The sequence below is a fragment of the Chiloscyllium plagiosum genome, chromosome 1 (genome assembly GCF_004010195.1).
Source record: "Chiloscyllium plagiosum isolate BGI_BamShark_2017 chromosome 1, ASM401019v2, whole genome shotgun sequence".
NCBI lineage: Eukaryota > Metazoa > Chordata > Chondrichthyes > Orectolobiformes > Hemiscylliidae > Chiloscyllium > Chiloscyllium plagiosum.
Window position 1 is genome coordinate 97536893 of NC_057710.1, and position 24810 is coordinate 97561702.

General features: G+C 41.0%; 1 protein-coding gene across 4 annotated transcripts in view; it reads left to right on the top strand.

Annotated features, from left to right (window-relative positions):
- Positions 1-24810, top strand: part of rfc1 (replication factor C (activator 1) 1) — an 86922-nt gene that overhangs the window by 11961 nt on the left and 50151 nt on the right. For all 4 annotated transcript variants that reach the window (XM_043692892.1, XM_043692868.1, XM_043692878.1 and 1 more), the window contains exons 2-7: positions 6037-6162; positions 6332-6407; positions 7246-7356; positions 17279-17514; positions 18844-18918; positions 24706-24783. In XM_043692892.1, the coding sequence (XP_043548827.1) occupies positions 6037-6162; positions 6332-6407; positions 7246-7356; positions 17279-17514; positions 18844-18918; positions 24706-24783 (702 nt within the window). The remainder of the gene's footprint in view (positions 1-6036; positions 6163-6331; positions 6408-7245; positions 7357-17278; positions 17515-18843; positions 18919-24705; positions 24784-24810) is intronic.

Genomic DNA, 24810 nt, shown 5'->3' on the forward strand with positions numbered 1-24810 from the left:
CCTGCCACCCAGCTTCGTATCATCAGCAAATTTGCTAATGTTACTATTAATACCATCTTCTATATAAATAATATATTGTAAAACGCTGCGGTCCCAGCACTGATCACTGCAGTCCCCCACTGGCACCACCTGCCATTCCGAAAAGGAGCTGTTTATCACTACTCTTTGTTTCCTGTCAGCCAACCAATTTTCAATCCAAGTCAGTACTTTGTCCCCAATACCATGCGTCCTAATTGTGCTCACTAACTTCCTATGTGGGTCTTTTTCAAAGGCTTTCTGAAAGTCCAGGTACACTACATCCACTGGATCTCCCTTGTCCATCTTCAGAGTTATACCCTCAAAAAATTCCAGAAGATTAGTCAAGCATGATTTTCCTCTTCATAAATCCATGCTGACTCTGACCTATCCTGTTACTGCTATCCAGATGTGTCGTAATTTCATGCTTTATTATAGATTCCAGCATCTTTCCCACCACTGAGGTCAGACTAACTGGTCTATAATTTCCTGCTTTCTCTCTCGCTCCTTTCTTAAAAAGTGGTACAACATTAGCCACCCTCCAATCCGCAGGAACTGATCCTGAATCTATTGAACTCCGGAAAATAATCGCCAACGCATCCACGATTTCTCGAGCCACCTCCTTCAGTACCCTGGGATGTAGACCATCAGGCCCCGGGGACTTAACAGCCTTCAGACCTAACAGTCTCTCCAACACCAATTCTTGGCAAATATAAATTCCCTTCCGCCACTGTTACCTCAGGGAGATTGCCTGTGTCTTCCCCAGTGAACATAGATCTGAAGTACCAATTCAACTCTTCTGCCATTTCTTTGCTCCCCGTAATATATTCCCCTGTTTTTGTCTTCAAGGGCCCAATTTTAGTCTTAACCATTTTTTTGCCTTTCACATACCTAAAAAAGCTTTTACTATCCTTCTTTATATTTTAGATATGGTGTCCAAAAACTGCCCTTGTATTCCAAATGCCATCTGCCCAGACCCTGGTACAGCCTCTGCAGTTCTTCTCTGCTCTTGTACTCTAGCTGTTTTGAAGTGGAAGCTAACATTGCATTTGCCTTCCTAACTACCAACTGAACTATATCTTGACCATGGGAGAATCCTGAACTAGGACTCCCAAGTCCGTTGTGCTTCAGATTTCTGAAGTCTTCCCATGTTGAAAAAATTGGTCAATGCCTCCTCTTCCTACCATAGTGAATAACCTCACACTTGTCTACATTATATTCCATCTGTCACTTCTTTGCCCACTTTCCTAGCCTGTCCAAATCCTTTTTTTTTTTTGCAGCCTCCTGCTACCTCAACACTTACCTGTCCTTCCCTGTATATTTTATCATCTGCAAGTTTAGCATCAATGCCCTCCGTTCTCTTTTCCAGATTGCTAATGTAAAACTTGAGTAGCTGTGGTCCTAACGTGGCCCCCTGCTGAACTCCACAGGTTACTGCTGCCATCCTGGAAAACAATCCCTTTTCTCTCTACTCTCTGCCCTCTGCCAGTCAGCCAGTACCTTCCCTTTAACACCTTGGCCTCTTAGCAATCACCTGTGTGACATCTTGTCAAATGCCTTCTGGAAATCAAAATAGACGATAACCACTGGCTGTGTTATGTCTAACTTGTTTTACAGATTTGTCAGGCACGACTTCCCCATTATGAAGCTGTGCTAACTCAGTCCCATTTTGCCATTCACTTCTAAGTATTCTGCGATCTCATCCTTAATAGTGGACTCTTAAAATCTTAACAGTGACAGAGGTGAGGCTAAAGAGCCTATAGCTTCCTGTCTTCTGGCTCCCTCCTTCCTTAATTGTAGGTGTTACCCTAGCTATTTGCCAGACCTTTGGGACTCTCCCTGACCTTTCAGCTTCCTAGCACCTTCTCCTTAGTGATGGACACTGTACTGACCTCTGCCCCCGACTCTCTTGAATCTCTGGTTTGATGCATTTATAAAACACAAGGCAGACCTTAGCTCAGCACCGCATTTTAGTAAGGCTGTCAAAGGGGTATGGTAGAGAATTAGTAGAAAGCCAATAGGGAAGAGCGATTATGTGGAGTGATTTGAGGCTATTCTTAGACCAGAGAATGTCAAGAGGAGATTTGATCGAGGATGTTCCTGATTGAGTAAGTAAATAACAATTATGTTCAGTAACAATAGTTGATAGTGAAAGATTTAAATCATAGAGGTGTACAACATGGAAACAGACCCTTTGGTCCAACTTGTCCATGTTGACCAGATATCCTAAATTAACCTCATCCCATTTGATAGCATTTGGCCCATATCCCTCTAAACCCTTCTTATTCACATACCCATCCAGATGCCTTTTAAATGCTGTAATTGTACCTGCCTCCACCACTTCCTCTGGCAGCTCATTCCAACATGCACCACCCTTGGGTCTTTTTAAATCTTTTCCCCCCCCTCATGCTAAATCTATGCCCTCTAGTTCTTGACTCCCCTACCCAGGGGAAAAAAAACCTTTTCTGTTTACCACATCCATGCCCCTCATTTTGTAAACCTCTATAAGGTTACTGCTCAGCCTACGACGCTCCAGGGAAAACCGCCCCAGCCTTCCAACCAGTAAAGGAGAGCATACCAAATGCCTTAATCACTATCCTATCTACCTACAACTCCACTTTCAAGGAACTATGAACCTGCACTCCAAGGTCTCTGTTCAGCAACATTTCCCAGGAACTTACCATTAAGTGTATAAGTCCTGCCCTGATTTGTTTTGCCAAAATGCAGTACCTTACATTTATCTAAATTAAACTCCATCTGCAATGCCTCAGCCCATTGGTCCATCTGATCAAGATCCCATTGTACTGTGAGGTAACTTTCTTTGCTGTCCACTACACCTCCAATTTTGATGTCATCTGCTAACTTACTAACTATGCCTCCTAAGTTCTCATCCAAATCATTTTATATAAATGATGAAAAGCAGTGGACCCACCACTGATCCTTGAGGCACACCACGGATCACAGGCCTCCAGTCTGAAAAGCCACCCTCTGTCTTCTACCTTTTGAGCCAGCTCTATATATCCAATTGGCTAGTTCCTGTATTTTGAGATCTAACCTTGCTAACCAGTCTGCCATGAGGAACCTTGTCAAACGTCTTACTGAAATCTATATAGATCACGTCTACCCCTCTGCCCTCCTCAATCATCTTTGTTACTTCTTCAAAAAACTCAAGCTAGTGAGACATTTCCCATGCACAAAGCCATGCTGACTATCCCACATCATCCTTGCCTACCAAATACATGTAACTTCTGTCCCTCAGGATTCCCTCCAACAACTTGCCCACCATCAATGTCAAGCTCACTGTTCTATAGTTCCCTGGCTCTTCCTTACCTCCTCTCTTTTCTGTCACCTCACCTGTGACTGTTGATGGGTCCAACAATCACTTCCCTAGCTTTCCACTGAGTTCTAGGGTATACCTGATCAGGTCCTGGGGATTTATCCACGTTTATGTGTTTAAAGACATCCAACACCGCCATCTCTAATGTGGACATTTTTCAAGATGCCACCATTGGCTTCCCCACATTCTGTGCCTTCCATGTCCTTCTCCACAGTAAACACTAATGCAAAATACTCATTTTAGTATCTCCCCCATCTCCTGTGGTTCCACACAGGCTGCCTTCCTGAACTTTGAGGAGTTCTGTTTGCTCCCTAGTTACCCTTTGTCCTTAACATATTTATAAAATCCCTTTCGATTCTCCTTAACCTTATTTGCAAAAGCTATCTCACGTCTGTTTTTTCCTCCTGATTTCCCTCTTAAGTATACTCCTGCCTTATACTTTTCTCAGGATTCACTCGATCTCTGCTGTCTATACCCGATGTTTGCTTCATTCGTTTTCTTAACTAAAACCTCAATTTCTCTGGTCAGCCAGCATTCCCTGCACCTACCAACCTTGTCTATCATCCTAACAGGAATATATTGTGTCTGGACTCTCGTTATCTCAATTTTGAAGGCTAACCATTTTCCAGGTGTCCCTTCACCTGCAAACATCCCCAACCCCTCTCTCCACCCCCCCCCCCACCCACACACACACACACAAAAAACAGCTTTTGGAAGTTCTTACCAAATACCATCAAAATTGGCCTTCCTCCAATTTACAACTTTATCTTTTACATCCTGTCTATCCTTTTCCGTCGCTTTTTTTTAAACACTAGTAGAAGTATGGTGCTCCACACTGACAACCTCAGTCACTTGTCCTGCCTTACTTCCCAAGAGTAGATCAAGTTTTGCACCTTCTCTTGTAGGTACATCCACATACTGAATCAGAAAATGTTCTTGTACACACTTAACAAATTCTTCTCCATCTAAATCCTTAACACTATGGCAGTCCCAGTCTATGTTTGGGAAATTAAAATCCCCTACCATAATCACCCTATTATTCTTGCAGTTAACTGAGATCTCCTTACAAATTTGTTTCTCAATTTCCTGCTGATTATTGGAAGGTCTACAGTATAATCCCTTTCTTATTTCTCAGTTCCACCCAAATAACCTCCCTGGTTATATTCCCAAGAATATCCTCCCTAAGTACAGTCGTAATGTTATCCCTTATTAAAAACACCACTCCCCCTCCTCTCATGTGCTGCCCACTCATATCCGTATATAGCGTTTGTATTTTGGAACATTAAGCTGCTAGTCCTGTCCATCCGTGAGCCAATTCTCTATAATTAGTGATATCCGGTGATTGTCAACATAATCAAAGATAACTTAACGGGGCAAATTTTTTTTGTAGGCTGTGATCTGGAATGCAATACCTGAAAATGTGCTGTAAATAGGTTTAATAACATTTAAAAGGAGGATGAATAAATATTTGAGGGGAAAAAGTGCTGACGGGGCTCTGATCATAGGACCCCTACAGTGGAAAAAGTGGTTATTCAGCCCATTTGAGTCTGCACTGACCCTCTGAAGAGCATCACCCCCTGACCCAGTCGCTAACCCTTTATTTGCCATGGCTAATTCACCTAGCCTGCATGTCTTCAGTCCGTGGGAGAAAGCCAGAGCACCCACTGGAAACACATGCAGACATGGGGAGAATGTGCAAACTCCACATCGACAGATGCCAAGGCTGGAATCAAGCCCTGGTCCCTAGTGCTGTGAAGCTAACCACTGAGCCACTGTGCTGCCCCTACAGGGCTGTCGGGAGAATGCTGTGGAGTCTAATGAATTCGATAGCTCTGCCAAAGAGCTAACCTAGATCTAATCGCCTAACCGGCCTCCTTTGCTTCAGTATCCTTGATGGGCTGGTGTAGAGTCAGCTCATCTTGGCTGAGATGCTGATAACATTACATTGATCTGATTTTCCTCTGATTTGTGGATGGAAACATTCCCATAGATTTATTTTGCTCGTGTTTTGTTCTTTTTAAAAATATGCATGTACAGATATTAGTTGAGATTAGCACTGTGTTTGGCTGAGACACTCCTGATTGGAGTGCTTTCTGATACTGCATACACTTGCAAAATTGCCTCTTGGTGAATAGTTATAACTTCCATGAGGGAACACAGATTATTGACAAAAAAAAACATGTGGAAGCATCATTCAAATCTGGGGGTTTTAGTGATACAAATTAGTTTGAGCTTACAGAAATGTTTCTGGAATAAGTTCTAAAATTGCCTGGTTTGGCCCCTTTGTTATAGAAAGGCGTAATACTGTACAACTGCTATATCTAATTACTTACTGATGGCTCTGTACGTTTTGTCTATAGTAACCTGGAGGTCTATTTGATATATCAATTGGTCCCTGTGTGAAGAATTTTGTTTGTTTAATCTATTCTATATTTGTATTTTGCTATTTTAAGTCATGATTTCTTCCCATCATGTAATTATATTCAACATAATATTATTCTTGTAATATTCCTACTTATTCAAATGTGTTGTTTGCTTTTGCGACTGATAGTATTTTTGAATGTGCATATGTTGTTAACCCATTCTGAATTTTGGGGCACTGACCTATACTTCTGTGGTAACACAACTATCTCTCAATAAGTTTACCAGTTGTGTTTAAGAATTTTATTATTTTATATTCTTAGGACATCAGAAGATTCTTTGGTGGCCTTTCTACTGGGAAGAAACCTGGGAGTGAGACTTTGGAAAGGAATCGGGCTAAAAATGTTGGCAAGGGAACTTCAGATACAAAGAAGAAAACTGATACCAAGGTCAGTTACCTTATGTCTGCTTTAAAGTTCTGAGTGTTTCACTCTCTAATATTTCGATGAAATAAAGTGCAGGTACACAAACAGCCAATTTGTATCACAGCTTTAAATGACGATAAAGCTGTCCATTATTGAGCTAATGGCTTAGACGTTATTTGCTTTGTGTTTTCAGGGAAAGGATTCATGCAATTCAATATCAGGAAAGCAAAAGCCAGTGCACAGAAAAAAACACATTATTTATGATTCAGGTAAAGTTTTTTTTTGTGATATAAAATCAATTCTTCGGCTGGTAAGTGACAAATAACATTGGGTCGTGCCAGTGCCAAGGAATGGCTGTCACCAAAAAGAGAGAATCTAACAAGCTACCCTTGATATTAAATGATCATAATGTTGCTGAATTTCCCCCATTATCAACAACAACATTGATGAGAGATTGAGTTGGCCCAGCCGTGTAGATATTGCAGCAGTAAGAGCAAAGTCGGAGGGTCAGAATTCTATGGCAAATAACTCGTTTTGAATAACTCATTCAAAACCTGTAACCCATCTACAAAGCACAGCTTATGAAAATATGGAATATTCTCCATTTGCCTAGATGTGTGAAACTCCAATACTTGAGAAACTTGACTCCATTCGGGACAAAACAAGCCTGCTCGATCCATACTTCATCCACCATTTTATTCCTCCTTCAACAATGTACAGTGCCAGCATCAAGATACATGCAGCAATTCACCAAGATTCCTTAAACTGCGCTTAACAAATCGGTGACCACAGCCACCTCAATGGATAAGGCAGCAGGTGCATGTGAACACCACCACTTGCAACTCACTGTCTAAGCCACACATCACTCTGACTTGGAAGATATATTTGTTGTTTCTGCAATGTTGCCGGGTCAGTCTTCTGGAACTCCTTTCCAGTGCTGTAGGTGCACCTGCACCAGATAGATTTCAGCAATTCAAAAAGTTAACTGCTCATCACCATTACCTCCCAAAGGAGGCACTAAATGCTGACCTTGCTCATATTCCATGGAATAATAGTGTGGTCCTGGTTAGATAGATTTAGTAAAACACATGTTTTACTTTGCTGCAGATTCTGAATCTGAAGAGACTCCTCCAGATAAGAAATCTAAGAAAAACTCTTGCACCACCAAACCTGTGAAGCCTTCCAAACTAGAGACTGTTACAATAATTTCTGAAACTGGTAAGAAACTGATTTGACCACTTTTCCTTTATGTAATCCTATTCTTTGTTCTTGTGAAAAAGCAGGGCATGATAGAATGCCACGGTCTTCAATTCTTTCATGTACTTGGTGTGCTTCTCTTGCATCTTGGGGCTTGTCTACAATTTGTATTTCTCACTATTCAGAAGATACTATGAGTTATCTTTCTTGGATTGAAGTGGATATTAAATTCTCTTTTACACATAATCGAACTTCATTTCTTTGCAACTCCATTGATCCCATCTACATTACTTGCTGTCCATCTCATATTAGTGTCATCCACAAACTGAAATGAAAATCCAAAGTTGAATATTCTAGTCATTAATAAAGATGGTGAAAAGCTGATACGCAGACCTTGTAACATTGCTGTGCTCATTCTGGTAATTTGCTATCTTCCCTCTGTGTAAATGTCAGAAAGTCAATTCGAATAAAGTGCTCCCATTTTGTCGAGGAGAAATTGCTCTTCTGATTAAGTGGTATTAATTATTTAAAACTGAGGTGGTCTTTTGGCTCTGGGATTTGCACTCTAAATAAAAAGAAGTTTAAAAGCCCACTGAATATTCCTAAAGGTAGATTTGATTGGCTTATATCTGCACATTGTCTCTTAAGAGAGCACTGTCTTCTGTTCAAGAAATTGATTTCTGAATGGTGTATTTTCCATGCTTTGAATACTGTGGCTAGCTGCATTTTAATACGACAGGAAGAAAATTGTTTATACCTTTCCAAAGATTTATTGTCTCTTGCAACTCACTGTCTAAGCCACACACCATCCTGACTTGGAAGATATATTTGTTGTTTTTGCAATGTTGTCGCATTCTCCATCCCAACAGAATGGAATGTAAACTGTGTAGTAATGTAATTTTATAGCAGCGGTTTTTGGTTTGGGTTGGTGTCTCCTTTTTGGTTTAAAAACTGTCCTTTAGAAGTTCATTTGTCTGTCTCCAGTTGATGAGTTCAGAAACCATATTTGACATGAGCATATCTTTGTAACAACTCATTGGGTCAGTAACAAATCCAATCTATGTTCTACAGGATTTGGTGAAGTTTGTAACTTAGTTTGTACAACATTTAGCTTACATGTCACAAAATGGACTACAAGATATCAACACAAATCCGTTAATTTTCCAGTGCTGCAACCAGAGCAGTGACTTTTTCTCATGTCACTAGGCATAAGTATCAATGATGTAGGGTGTGCTGAACTCCATGAAAGCAGTTTGTGTTGTAAATGTGCCCATACACTATCAGCTTGTAATCTGATGTGACCTTTTCTGACAGAGTTTGGCAAATAATCACTTTATGTTACAATTGCAGACTTGTAGCAATATTTTGTTTTTATATGCTGTGATATATGTTCAGTTTTTATGAACTTGTATAACTGGATATGGCTCTGTGACAGGTGCATGTTTGCAGTAAAACATGTACAGCAGGTCAGCTGCTTTAAGCTACAGTTCTTTTGAAGTTTCCTTTTTACAATGTTGCCTTACTATCAGTTTTTTCAAAGTGATGAATTCTGCTGAGACACGGTTCTATGAGACACGGCAACACTTAGATATTAGCGTTCAGGTGCAGATTTAGATAGATTTCCTTCAGATAGTTTAGTGTCTGAGTAATTTGCATTTTATGTGGATCATTAGAAACATAAAAGCTAGGAGTAGGCCATTTGCCTGCTCCACCATTCAATATGACCACAGTTGATTCTGTTTCTCAATGCCATATTCCTGCTCTCTCTGTGATGCCTTTAATCTGAAGACTTATTTATCTCTTTCTTAGTGACGCTGTATGATAGAATTGCACAAGTTCATTGTCCATTGAATAAAGAATCTTTTCCTCATTTCGGTCCTAAATAGCCTGCCCCCTTTTCCTAAGACTGATCTCTGGATCCCCAACTGGGGAAAATGTCCTCTCTAGTCTGTTCAGCCCTGTAGAATTTTTTTATTTTACAATTACATCCCCTCTCATCCTTCTAATCTCTAGTGAACACAGAGGACGGTACAGTGGCTCAGTGGCTAGCACTGCGGCCTCACAGCGCCAGGGACCCAAGTTCAATTCCAGCCTTGGGCGACTATCTGTGTGGAGTTTGCACATTCTTCCCGTGTCTGCGTGGGTTTCCTCCGGTGCTCTGGTTTCCTCCCACAATCCAAAGATGTGCAGATCAGGTGGGTTGTCCATAGTGTTAGGTGCATTAGTCAGAGGGAATTGGGTCTGGTTGAGTTACTCGGTGGGTCGGTGTGGGCTTGTTGGGTTGAAGGGCCTGCTTCCACACTAGGAATCTAATCTAATCTAATCATCAGTGAAACCAATCTCTTCTCTTAGAACAGCCCTGCATCCCCCAGTTTTATATTCATGAACTTCTGCTGAGCTCTCTCTATGGCACGTACATCCTTAAGTAGTGAGACCAAAATTGCATGCAGTGTTCCAGGTGCAGTCTCACCATAGCCTTGTTTAACTGCAGTAAGACCTCCCTCTTCTGAACTCAAAGCCTCTTGCAAAGGCCAGTATACAATTTACATTCCTAATTGCTTTCTACTTTGATTCACTGTTGTATAAAGACATCAGATCCTTTTGTACATCCACATTTCTCAATGAATCATCATTTAAATAATCTTTCCGTACTGTTTTTCTCACCAAGTGTATAACCTCATCCTTACTCACATTGTACTGCATCTGTCATGTGTTTTTCCATTCATTCAACTTGTCTGAAGCCTCCTTGCATCTTCTGAAGTCTCGATCTTAATTTTGTGTTAGTCAACCTGCAATGTTGCACTTAAAATTTTTTTATTCTCAATCTATCCCATTATATTGCCTCCAATCCCATGTGCTTTAGTTTTGCCCATAACCATCATAACTATCCATCATATGGTCCGTATAGTGTCCTTGGGTAAGACAAAGGGTGGAGGGTTTGCTTTTTAATCAAGAATTTGTGGTGCACGGACATTGCGTCCCTGGGCGGCCATTGCTCCCCAAACCTTGAATTCCTCACCATCAAATGCAGCCCTTCTATCTACCGTGGAATTTACCGCTGCTATATTAACTGCTATGTACATTCCGCCACAAGCAAAGGTTGAGGAAGCTCTGGACGTGCTGTACTCCACCACTAACACCCTGGAGACGGAACACCTTGAGGCTTGGTTTATTGTAACTGGTGACTTCAGTCAAGCCAATCTAAGGAAGGTTTTGCCCAAGTACCATCAGAACATTACCTGCCCCTTGAGGGGCCTGAATATTTTAGACCACTGCTACACTGCTGTGAAAGATGCCTACTGCTCCATCCCCTGCCCTCATTTCGGGAACTCCGACCAGAATGCTGTGTTTTTTCTCCCAGCTTACAGGCAAAGGATCAGTTTTCCATCGTGTGAATCCAAGGAAAGCGATGGGACCAGGCGGAGTACCAGGCCGTGCGTTCAGTGCATGCGCAGATCAACTGGCAGAGGTCTTCTCTGACAACTTCAACCTCTCCCTGCAGTAGGCCACTGTCCCCCTCTGTTTCAAGAGGGTAAACATCATCCCTCTTGCAGCATGCTCATGCAGCATGTCTCGATGGCTACCGCCCAGTGGCCCTAACTTCGGGGGTCATGAAGTGCTTTGAAAGGCTGGTCATAGCATTAATCAACTCCAGCCTTCCCCAATATTCTCGACCCACTCCAATTTGCCCATCAGACTAGCAAATCCACGTTAGACGCCATATCACTTGCCCTTCACTCCTCCCTAGAGCATCTTGACACCAAGAACAGCTACATAAGAATCCTACTCATTGACTACAGTTCAGCCTTCAACACTATTATCCCCTTGTGACTGATTACTAAACTTAGCAATCTCTGACTGAGCCCCACTCTCTGCTATTGGATCTTCAGTTTCCTGACCCACAGACCACAATCAGTGAAGACTGGGGACAATATTTCATCATCACTAACACTCAACACTGGAGTGTACCAGGGGTGTGTACTCAGCCAGCCTACTGTACTCACTGTATACCCATGACTGTGTCACCAAATACAAGACTAATGCCATTTACAAGTTTGCTGATGGTACCACCATAGTCGGTCGAATCTCAGATGGCGACGAAACAGACTACAGATGGGAGGTGGAAGACCTGGAAAAATGGTGCACTGAGAACGACCCAGCTCTCAATGCCGGCAAAGGCAAGGAACTCGTTATTGACTTGTGGCGGGATGTTACTCATGCCCCCGCTACACATTAACAGCACAAAGGTGGAACGAGTGGAGAGAGTCAAACTGCTGGGAGTGGTCATCTACAACAAGCTTTCTTGAACTCTTGTGGTTACAAAGGCCCAATAGCGTCTCCTTTTCCTTAGGCAGCTGAGAAAATTTGGCATGATGGCGAATCCTCTTGCCAACTTTTATAGGTGCGCCATCGTGTGCATTCTGTCTGGATGTATGGCAACTTGGTGTAGCAATTGTACCATTTAAGATCAGAGATGGTTACAGAGAGTGGTGAACTCTGCCTGGACAATCACAAAGGCCAACCTCCCATCTATAGAATCCATCTACCAGGCCTGCTGTCAAGGAAAGGTCGCCAACATTCTCAAAGAACCATCCCACCCTGGCAATGTTTTTCTACCACCACTACCATCAGGGAGAAAGTACAGAAGCCTGAACACGTTTCAGAACAGTTTCTACTGTTAGAATACTGAATGGACTCTCAAACTCTTAACATACACCTGTACCTGTGTTTTTGTTTTTGCTGCTGTTTACCTATTATTTACTTATCTATGTTACTTAACTCTGTGATCTGCCTGTATTGCTCACAAGACAAAGCTTTTCACTGTGCCTGGGTACACTTGACAATAAATTCAAATCAATTCAATTCAATTCAACCTCTTCCATGGGCCCTTATTAGAAGCCTTCAGAAAATATAAATGCATTCCATTCACTAGTTCTTCCTCATCTAATTCCCTAGTTATATTCTCAAAAACTCCAGTGGATTTGTTAAGCATGATTTGCATTTCATAAACTCATGCTGGCTTTGTCAAATGTGTTAAATGCTTTGCAAACATTCTTTTATACTAGGCTTCAGCATTTCTCAAAGTACTGATACTGTATTTGGCTCACTGGACAGTAATTTCTTTCCGCTTTCCCGCCCCTTTTTAATAGTGGGATTATATTTGCTAGTCAGTTTACAGGAACCGCTCCAGAGTCTGTATAATTTTGGAAGATACATCCAGTGTTTCTGGGACAACTTCTTTTCGTATTCTGGGATGTCAATTATTAAACCCTGGTGATTTGACAGTCTGTGACCCCGTTAATTTCCTGAGCACTCTTTTACTGACTTCGTTCAATTCTTACCTGTCACTGGTTTCCTAACATTTCTGGGAGGTTATATGTGTACTGTTGTGAAGATAGAACCAAAGTATGCATTCATTCTTTTAATTCTTTGCTTCCTATTGTAATTTGCTGGCTTCTGACTGCGATGAACCTACATTTATCTTTAGAAACCTTTTTTCCCTTTGATTTTATAGAAGATATTGCAGTCAGTTTTTGTTTTTTGTTCCCATACTCTCTTCTCCCTCTGGATCAAGCATCTTGTCCTTCTTTTCTGAATTCCATGTTCTCAGTGTTCTGGCTTGCTGTTTTTTCTGGCAATTTTGTCTCCTTTCTGGATCTACTGCAATCCTAATATCTTCAGTAAGCTACGATTATGACCCCTTTCCTGATTTATTTATATGCTAGGCAGGAATTGAAAATTGCTCTAATTCGTGCCCACATTCTTTAACTATTGTCTGCTGCTGCCTTCTGTCTGATGTCAAAAGCACCTTTCAATCTAATTTTCTTTTTCTGTCTGTCTCTGTCTCTCTGTCTCTTCCCCTCCCACTGCCTTTGCTCTCCCCAGTGCGCGTTCACGCTCACGCTCTCCCGCCCTCTCTCCCTCATGCGCTCCCCCCATCTTGTGTTGTCTCCTGCGTGCTTCTATTATGATCGTGCCTAAATCAAAAGCTTTTAAAAAGATATTTGAATTCCCAGAAGTTGACATAAAGGGATTGCATGACAGTATTTTAAGTCTTAACAGTTCTGCTGTAACAAACCAACTTATTACAACACTGGCCAAACTTTACTTGGCAGAGAAACTGCATATTATTCTTTATTATTCTTTTCAATGCTACTTACAATAACACACCATATTGTTTTTGTATATTCTTTCATGAATGTGAGCATCATTGGCTATTTGTTGCCTATCCCTAATTGCCCTTGAGCTGAGTGATATGCCCAGCCATTTCAAAAAGCAGTTAGCACTCAACCACATTGCTGTGGATCTGGAATTGGATGGCAAGCCACACTAGTAACGGTGGAATATTTCCTTTCCTAAATGACATTAGTGAGTCATGTGGGTTTTATGGACAATTGCAATAGATTGATTGTCATAATTACTGCAAGGCTGTCATCTCTGACACCAGTAGGCTTTTCAACTTTCTCTGTCTCAGAAACTGAAGGTCTCTGCACAGTCTGCTCAGCTGTTCCTGTCATTGGTTTCAGGTGTGAACATTTTTATACCTTGCTCCCACTAAGTCTTAACCAGTGACCCTCTGTCCGCAAGGGACCCAAAACACACAACTGTTAGGCAGTTGACAAAAATCATGTGATCTTTTTCATTACTCAGTTTTATCTTGAAGAGAATTGTAATTGAATAAATGTTGTGAAAAGATTTGAAGAGTTATGCAAATTGTGAAGGGAATAGCACTGGGAGAAATACTTATTCAGAGAGCCAGCGCAGACATGACACGAAGTGACCTTAACCTGTGCTGTAACAATGAGAACTTCTGATTCTATGAAAACATAACCAGTTTCTAAAGCCTCACGATTATGGCATACGCAAAGCTGTCCAGTATACAGATTTTCACAATGTGATGCCTCTGACAAAAGACTGTAAGTAAAAGATGTTAAATGGATTTGCAAATTAGGATAATAAGTAACCAGAATAAATTATTTCAAGTTGACCGTAACACAAAAAATTGTGGAACATAGCCCATTCTCCTAAATTGCTTATCTGAGAGGGCAGACAAATGGGATTGTTTCAGACTTTGTGACTTTTGCTCTGAGATTCCAGAACAGTAAAAGAGAATCCTTGAACTGTGAAACCTGGAACAATTACCCATTCCAGTTGTATAATGTTCCATCTTTGTTCCTGCTACCATTGTGTTGGTATCTCTGCAAACAAATGTTTTTGACCTTGATATTTGGAGTTACTCTGTGTTATTAGGCTAGATAAGACTGAAGTGTACTTTTTTTTTAAAACCATTGTACAGTGTCTTTCCATACAGTACAATATGTCAAGGTTAAATGTTGATGTAATAAACATGAGTATGTCTTTAGTTGCTCATCTACAGTCATTGTGACTGTAATGATTGCTTCAGAAAAGTAGCCAGACATTTGAGATAAACCTCCTATCCAATTATCTCATTTCATTTCAGACCATTTCTTTCAAATTGGGACCTTTTAATTTTGAACATAGAAATGATCCAGAAAATGTCACTTAAAATTGACCTGTTCATACCACCCCCATGATAAATGCCTAACATTGATTTACTTTGCAATTAAATGAAGTTAGAATCTTGTAATCTGAGTGACATACTAAATTTATTTCTGTCAAGAGAACACCATCCCTGAGAACAAGTTGAACTTGCCTGTCCATCATATTGTGCTTGGAATTTTGCTTTTGGAGTAGGTTTTTTCTCCCCATGGATCCAGGCTGACAAAAATACTACCATGCAGAGGGAAAAAGTAAAGGTGATTATCATCACTTGAGTTTATGTAGCTTATTTTAACATTATAAAACATCCTAAAATGCTTCCCAGGTCCATTGTCCAACGAAATCTGATATTGAATCCCAAGAAGATATTTGGACAGGTGATCAAAAATATTAGTCACAGGTAGGTTTAAAAAATTTAAAGCAGGATGGAAAAATGAGGAGGTTAGGGGATAGAATTCAAGGGTTTAGAGCATTCGTAGATGGTTGCAGTGGTGGAATGATAAGGGTCAAGGTTGTGAAGAGGCCAGAATTGAAGAAACAACAATATCTCTAAGGGTATAAATTCAACATGGCAACTTGTCAGGATGTTGAAGTGGTAGTGTCCCTAACTGTATCAGGAGGCCTGGGTTCAAGTCTCGTCTGAGTCTCTCCAGAGGTGTGTAATAACATCTTAGTAGGTCGATTGGAAGCAATGTCAACATGATCATTGTAAGACTAAATGACCACTTACTATTTTTTATGTTGTTCTGCTGAAGGATGTTAGAGATAGCGAGGAATACTGAGAAATTTGATTTGGAGACGCCAGTATTGGACTGGGATGTACAAAGTTAAAAATCACACAACACCTGGTTATAGTCAACAGGTTTATTTGGAAGCACTAGCTTTCAGAGGGTGCTCCTTCAGGTAGTTGTGGCTCCACTTGACACCTGATGAAGGAGCAGCGCTCTGAAAGCTAGTGCTTCCAAATAAACCTGTTGGACTATAACCTGGTGTTGTGATTTTTAACTGAGAGATTTGAATATAAGAATGAGAATTTTAGGATCAAAGCTTTGCTTGGTTGGTTCCAATATAAGTCAGCAAACAGAAGGCTAATAAATGAATAGGACTTGGTGTGAGTTGTGTTGCAGACAGTAGAATTTGGGTGCGCTCAAATTTTATGAAGGAGGGTGGGTGACTAGGAGAGCATTAGAACAGTGAATGGATAATGGCTTTACAATAGTAGATATGCTTGTTTTTTAACTTTGAAATTTGGTGATACTGCATAACTGGACGTGACAGATTAATTGAACTATGTAAATTTGTTTGTTTTTATTTTGAAGTCCTTGCTTATAGTGCTGCTTGTTAATGCCAGGTGGTCATGTTTCCTGGTAGGTGCGTCTGACTACAGTAATGCATTTGGGAGCAGGTGAAGTGCCAAATCATTAGAAAAATTGATTTTAGTTGCAAATGGTACTTCTAATTAGGAATAGAAAATGCTAAAAATACTCAGGTTAGGCAGTATCCATAGAGAGTAAACAATTAAAATTTTATGTTCTTCAATGAAATTGGAAAATAAAAATCAGTTTAACCAAGTACAGAAGGGAAATATTGTTAAATGATGAAAGGCACAAGATAAAATGAAATGTTATGGGACAAGTACCAAAACAAAGCATGGGACTAGAGGAAGTGGAAATGAGAAAAACAATCCTGACCAGCAGCAATAATCTAGGGGGAAAAATGGGGTGGAAGTTATGATCCATACTTGTTAAACTCCATGTTGACCTCGGAAGGCTATAAAGTACAATGGGAAAGTAGGGTACTGTTCCTTAAACTTGCTTTGAACTTTATTGGGACAGTGTAGGAGGCTAAAGACAGTCTGCTCTATGCTTTGTGACAAAGAGGAGGAGGCTCTCAGCCTAGGAATGGTCAGGCCCAGAGGCACAGACCTTGCTATTGATAGTGGACCAATAGGGGTTTCCCATTGATACCCCAATAACACTGTTTCAGCCATCCTCTGTTTCAAGCATCTGCTGCCTGAGTAAATATACAGGGATATATTTAAAGTGCTCTTTCATTCATCTGTTCACTAAAGTCATTACATTTGCAGAATTAAATTCTCTTTGGACAGCCAGGTTATGAAAGAAATCAAAAGATTCAAAGCTTCATGGAAGATTTCTTCACAAAATTCACAAGCAATGGATTAATCTGTTGCACTTAATTAGATTGTGTTCTGCATAGTGATAAGTTGATTGCCTTTAAAAGTAAATTTTCAAAAGTGGCATTTGTATTGGGTTAGTGATGATGCTGTCTGACACTTGGTAGTGCTTGTCTTGGTACTGCTTAGGATACCAGCAACACACATTTGATAATTGGCGTTTTGTTTTTCCCCTCTCGCTTTCTTCTCCCCATATCCCTAAAAACCCTCCCCTGATGACTTGTCAAGACGAAGAGGAAGATTTTCAACAAAGTACGAAGATTGCCCAGAGGTATCAAGAAAATGGTGGTCACCCTGGAACATCTAGCTCTGGAAGGTCTGCAGACAATAAATTGCAGGTCAAATCGCCACAGCCTAAACCAGCGAGTCCAGAGAAACTCACCTGCACATCTGTGCGCGATTACTTTGGCACAAGCACAGTTCAGAGATCAAATAAAAAACTGGTGGCTAGCAAAAGGAAAGCAGTAAGAATTCTTTTTAACGTGTACATTTAAAATCCCTGTGTTTATCATTTAACCTTGGTTGTGTTTGGAACTGTATTTGAATAAAATAGAATGTTTAGATTATTACTAAAAGTCTGAGTATTACTCTGAACTCCTTTCTTCTCCCTTCTTGCAATTGTCTAGTTGTGTGAAGTCAACATGATTTGGTTGCTTATGAACTTTAAATGTTAGTCTGTCTTTTCTCTCCGTGTGCATTTTTTTTCTCCTGAAATCTTTGACCCTTTCCCATAGACATTCTTCACATGACTTTAGAAATTGTGTATTAATGAGATATTTGGTTGCAAAATTTTAAACTGTGTATCTTGAAGGGGAAAATCCTTTATGATGTTTCCTGTGCCCCCCTTTCTGTAGCCAAGGGTGCTGGAGCAAACAAAAGCTTAACGCAGATTTGATAAGGCCTTGAAAGTCATGACATCTCTCACTACCACCACCACCACCACCATCAGTACTCCCCCAACTCGTGATAAAGGCTATAAACTCTCTGCCTTGGGCTTCACTCATATGGAGGAGAAAGTGAGATCTGCAGATGCTAGAGATCAGAGCTGGAAATGTGTTGCTGGAAAAGCGCAGCAGGTCAGGCAGCATCCAGGGAACAGGAGAATCGACGTTTCGGGCATAAGCCCTTCTTAAGGGCTTATGCCCGAAACATCGATTCTCCTGTTCCCTGGATGCTGCCTGACCTGCTGCGCTTTTCCAGCAACACATTTCTAGCTCTTCACTCATATGTACCTCTGATTTGTATGGTTCCTTACCATCCTGGCCAGTGGATTTATAGCCCTAAAGTTAATTTCACTCCATTCTCCAGGAGTTGTCATTTGGTGAGCAGAGAATGGGAGTTGGATTGGAACCTTTTGCAGAGTTCATTTGTCCACTTGATAATCTCATTGGTTCTTAGGAGTTTAAAAAAGTCAATGGGAGCCGAGTCATTGCCTTTGAGCCGTATTACCAGGTGCAGTCCAGCTTCAAGATCTGTTTTGAGCAGAGAAGTTGATCTCAGCTGAGGCACCAATAAAGCAACTGCAGTCAATTGCCACACACTTGCATGGGTGTGGGCAGCATTGGTTGTAGTTGCTACTCTTGATCATAACAATTATATTCTTGTGATAGCACATGTGCGAGACTTGTCTGTTACGTTGTCTTACTGTAAGCTGCTGAATCTACTGATGACCTGTCCTGCTCCAGCTTATAGCTGATTGTGTCCAGTTAGGTGAGGAAATTGGTGAATGTTGTGTGTGGAACAGTGCACTTGAGAAGACTTGAAATGATTTAACTTGATTCCACTTGTCTTAGCCTTCAGGCAGTGCTGGTTCCACAATTGATGATGAGGAGCTGGCTCGTCAGCTGCAACTTGATGAGGATGCAGAGGTAATGGATGCTGAAAGACTTATTAAGCATTTTAAACAGACAATTCAGGTTCCAAGCTGTTTCTTTCTAAAGCAACACTTATCTTTTAGAATTAATGCACTTTTATCTAATCTCTGCAGAATAATTATGTATATGTGAATGAATGTTTACGTTTATGATTGGTATGTTGCCTCCTGGGAGCTAGGGTCAAGGAAGTCTTGGAGTGGCTACAGGGTATTCTGAAATGGGAGGGTGAACATCAAATTGTCGTGGTACACATCGGTACCAACGACGTAGGTAAGAAAAGGGATGAGGTCCTGAAAACAGAATATGGAGAGTTAGAAAACAAGTTTTAAAATAGGACTTCAAAAGTAATGATCTCAAGATTACTATGTGCTAGAGTAGAAATAACAGGATATATCAGATGAATATGTGGTTGGAGGGAGAGGGTTACGGTTTCAGGTTCATGAGGCGTTGTACCTGGATCTAGGTGAGGTACACCAGGTTGCACTTGTACAGAGTCAGAACTGATATCTTAAGTGGAGAATTTGCTAATTGTTTCGGGAATATTTAAACTAAAATGGAGGTGGGTGGGAACTTATACAGGGGGACAGTAGAGAGGGAGCAGGGGCAAAAATACACAAAACAGAATCGAAACTAACCATAGGTTTTTGTTTAAGACAATTCAAGTCATATTGCAAAGTAATGTGAAAAGGACTAAAAACATTTAGGCCGTGAGATTTACGGCCTCCTGTCTTAATGCATGGAGCATTTGCAACAAAATGGATGAAATCGTTGTGCAAATGGGTGTAAATTGATATGAGAAAGTTGTGATTGTGGAGATATGGCTGCAGGGTGATCAGGATTGGGAACTGAAAATCCAACAGTAGTCAATGTTTAGGAAGGACAGATGAAGGGGAAAGGGAGGTAGTTTGCAATGCTGGTTAAAGAGGAAATTAACATAAAAACTGAGTAAGGATATTGGCTTTGATGAAGTGGAATCTGTATGGGTAGAGCTAGAAACACCAAGGGTAGAGTATGAAATTGGGGATTATATATAGGCAACCAAACTGTAGTGGTAATGTTGAGGAAGGCATTAAAAAGGAAAATAGGGATACAAACAATAATGGTGCAGCTTTAATTATGAATAACTATAATTTGCAAGTAGATTTGGCAAATCAAATCAATAGAAATACGATCGAGGAAGAATTCCTACAGTGTGTATGAGTTGGTTTTCTGGATCAGTATGTTGAACCAACTAGAGGACAACCCATCATAGACTGGGTGTCATGTAATGAGAGAGAAATAATTAGCAGTCTGTTTGAGTGAGACCCCTTGGGGAAGTGTGACCATAATATGATGGAAATTTTCATTAAAGTGGAGAGTAACGTAGTTGATTCTGAACACTAGGGTCCTGAATCTAAATAAAGGAAATTACAATTGTACAATGGTTATGGTTATGGTAAATTGGAGATCATTATTTAGAAGGATGACTACAGATAGCAATGGCAAATATTTAAAGAGTGCGTGGAAGAATGACATTCCTGTCTGGTATAAAAATGAAATGAGGAAGGTGGCACAGTTATGGTTAATGAGGGATATTAGGGATAGTATTAAATTAGGAAGGGGCATAAAATTTGGCCAAAAAGAGCAACAAGCTTGAGGATTGGGAGAAGTGGGTTTCAGTACAGGAGGACAAAGGGATTGATTAAGAGGGGGAAAATACAATATAAGAGTAAGCTTATGAGGAACATGCAAACTGATTGTAAAAGCTTCTATAGATATGTGAAGAGAAAAAGATTAGTGAAGACAAATGTAGGTCCCTTACAGTCAGAAACTCAAGGAGTTATGGGGTCAAAGATAGTGGACCAATTAAGTGCCATGTTTTGGTTATGGCTTCACAAAGGCGACCTTAAATAATATCCCAAAAATGTTGGGGGAATACACAGTCTCGTGAGAGAGGAACTGAAGGGGATCAGTTCGTATGGAAATGGTATTGTGGAAACTAATGGGATTGAAGACTGACTAATTCCCAGGGCCCAATAATCTACAACTCAATCATATTTAAGGAAGTGACCCTAGAAATAGTGGATGCGTTGATGGTCAGCTTTCAAGACTCTGCAGACTCTGGAACCGTTTCTATGGATTGGAAGGTAGCTAATGTAACCCTGCATTTTTAAAAAGGAGGTAGGGAGAATACAGGGAATTACAGAGCAGTTAGCCTGATATTGGAAGCAGGGAAAATGTTAGAGTCCACTATGAAAGATTTACCTGATGAAAGAGCAGCACTCTGAAAGTTTGTGATTTCAAATAAACCGTTGAACTATAACCTGGTCTTGTATGACTTCTGACAATGATTTTAGCAGGTAAAATTAGAGCACATGAGATTAAAGGTAACCAACTGGCATGGATAAAGTACTGGCTGGTGGATAGGAAACCGAGTAAGGATAAACGGGTCATTTTTGGAATGACAGCCAGTGACTGGGGGTACCGCAAGATCAGTGCTTGGACCTCAGCTATTCACAATGTACATTAATGATTTCGATGAGGGAACTAAATGTAAAATCTCCAGGTTTGCAGATGACACAAAGCTAAGTGGGAGGGTGAATTGTGAGGTAGTTGTAGAAATGCTCCTGTGTGATTTGGACAAGTAGAGTGGCAAATGTTTGGCAGATGAAGTATAATGTGAAAAATGTGAAGTTATCCACTTTGGTAGTAAAAACATGAAGCCTCTCTGAATGGTAATACATTGGGAAAGGTGGGGGTGCAACAAGACCTGGTTGTCCTTGTATAGCAGTTGCTGAAAGTAAGTATGCAGCTACGATAAGTAGTGAAGAAAACAAATGGAATGTTGACCTTCATAGTGTGGCGATTTAAATACAGGAGCAGGGATGTCTGCTGCAGGTCCTTGGTGAGACCACGTCTCGAGCATTGTGTGCAGTTTTGATCTCCCTATTTGAGAATTGATGTCTTGGCTATGGAGGGAATATGACAGTGGTTTATGAGACTAATACCTGAATGGCAGGACTGACATATAAAGAGTTTAGATCCTAGGAGCAGGAAAATCGACATTTCTTATCGACGGGGAGAAGGTAGCAAAGAGTACAATAGGTGAATGGGGGTGGGGGTGGAGGTGATGGGTCAGAGAGGAAGGTGGAGCGGATGGGAAGGGAGATTGGCAGGTAGGACAAGTCATGAGGACAGTGCTGACATATAAAGAGAGACTAGTTTGGTTCAGATTATATTCAGTGGATTGAGAATATTGAAGGGGGAATCTCATTGAAACCTGTAAAATTCTAATAGGATGAGACAGTTAAACACAGGAAGGATGTTCTTGATTGGGAGTCCAGAACCATGGGTCATAATGTAAGGGAGCGAGGGAGACTATTTAGTACTGAGATGAGATGTTTCATCACCCAGAGAGTGGCTGAGGCTTAAATATTGAATGAGATTTAAAAAAGGAGATTAATCCCTTTAGCCGTAAGAGCCAAAACTAAGAATTTGGAGAGAAAGCAGGCACAGGATACTAAGTTGGATGATCAACCATGATTTTTAGATTAGATTAGATTACATGCAGTGTGGAAACAGGCCCTTCGGCCCAACAAGTCCACACCGCCCCGCCGAAGCGCAACCCACCCATACCCTTACATTTACCCCTTACCTAACACTATGGGCAATTTAGCATGGCAAATTCACCTGACCTGCACATCTTTGGACTGTGGGAGGAAACCGGAGCACCCGGAGGAAACCCACGCAGACACTGGGAGAACGTGCAAACTCCACACAGTCAGTCGCCTGAGGCGGGAATTGAAACCGGGTCTCTGGAGCTGTGAGGCAGCAGTGCTAACCACGAGTGGCACAGTGAAAGGCAGAGCAGGCCTAAATAGCCAAATGACCACCTCCTGTTTAGATTAGATTAGATTAGATTACCTACAGTGTGGAAACAGGCCCTTCGACCCAACAAGTCCACACTGACCCTCTGAAGAGAAACCCACCCCCTATATCTACCCCTGACTAATCCACCTAACACTACGAGCAATTTAGCATGGCCAGTTCACCTAACCTGCGCATCTTTGGATTGTGGGAGGAAACCGGAGCACCCGGAGGAAACCCTCGCAGACATGGGGAGAATGTGCAAACTCCACACAGACAGTTGCCCGAGGCGGGAATTGAACCTCCCTGGCGCTGTGAGGCAGCAGTGCTAACCATTGAGCCACTGTGCCGCCCCAAAATGATAGCTGAGACCCAAATAGTCCACCAAGACGCTTAACTCCTCTTTTATTTCACCTATTTTCCTAATCAGCCTGTTTTGAGATGTTACTACACACCTTTAGAGCTGGTGGGACTTGAACCCTGGCCTCTTGATTCTGAGGTAGAGTCACTACCATTATACCACAAGAGATCTTAACCATATCCATGCCTGTTTTTATTGCTAAGAAATATTTAGCATTTTGCTTAAAATTGAGGTTAACTTGGTGAATGTTGAATTACGGTTTTGCTTCCCACAGAATTTATTGTTCCTAGAACTGAGATTTTTAATGAGTAAGGATTTCAGGATTATGTGGATAAGGCAGGAAAGTGGAGTAGAGGGTTATCAGATCAGCCATGGGCCAAATGTTTTACTTCTGCTCCTATCATAAAGTATTCTGAATGTGGAACTTGATCCCTTTTACGTTGGACAATAATGCCTCAATCAGAATGGTCCCTCCAGCGTGATGTGGTGCAAGTACTTGTGCCAGCTAAATTGATTTGCTGTAACATAAACGAAAGATGTGGTGCTGGAAAAGCACAGCAGGTCAGGCAGCATCCAAGGAGCAGGAGACTTGAAATTTCGGTCTTAAGCCCTTCATCTGGAATGTGGAGGGGAGAGATAAATAGGAGGGTGGGGGTTGGGGAAAGGTAACTGGGAAGGTGATGGGTAGATGGAGGTGGGGGGGGGATGATGGTGATAAATCGGAAACTGATTAGAATAGATCAAACTTGAAATCCACACTGATGACTTAGTTTAGTTCAAGCTTCCTTGGACTTAGTTTCTTAAAATACAGGAACATAAGCTAATTTGTTCCTTCCACATCCATGCGGGGGCGGTGATGGCCTAATGATATCGTCGCTAGACTGTTAATTCCGAAATCCAGGTAATATTCTGGGGAGCTGGGTTCAAATTCTGCAATGGGGTTGATGGAATTTGCATTCAATAAAGTGTAGGATTTGAAGTCTATTGATGGCTGTGAAACCATTGTTGGAAAATCCCATCTGGTTCACAAGTCCTTTTAGGGAAGGAAACTGCTATCCTTATCTGGTTTGGCCTTCATGTAATTCCAGACCCACAGTAATGTGGCTCACTCTTAACTGCCTTCTGGGCAATAAGGGCTGGGCAATAAATGCTGGTCCAGTTAGCAATACCCTCATCCAATGAATAAATAAAAATGTAATTATTGCATTAAATATGCAGAAGCATTGCTTGGATAAAATTAGCCTGTAAATTTCATAACGCCACTTCTTTGCTATAGTCATTCTCCTTCCCATTGGTTGAGACTTCCCCATTCCTTTGTCAGTTGGGGTCTGACAGAAATGATTTGGTCTGACAGCATCTATGTTCTCCTTTGATTGTGCTAGTCTTTTCATACGTAGATTTCTTTACAAAGCATTCTGCCCCAGTTTATTGCAGTGCTTTTCATCATCTGCTGACGTTGCTTTCTCACTTGTTATCTGTGGAAAATAATTGCAAATAACCTATAGTCTCTGTACCTGTTTTTTTTTCCATCCATATATTTAATAAAAACCATGTTGTTCTTACCTTTTGTTTAGCTTGAGAGGCAGCTACATGAGGATGAACAATTTGCTAAAACACTGGCCATGTTGGATGAGTTGCCAAAAAGTAAAAAGGTAACTTAATAAAAATCTATCATATTA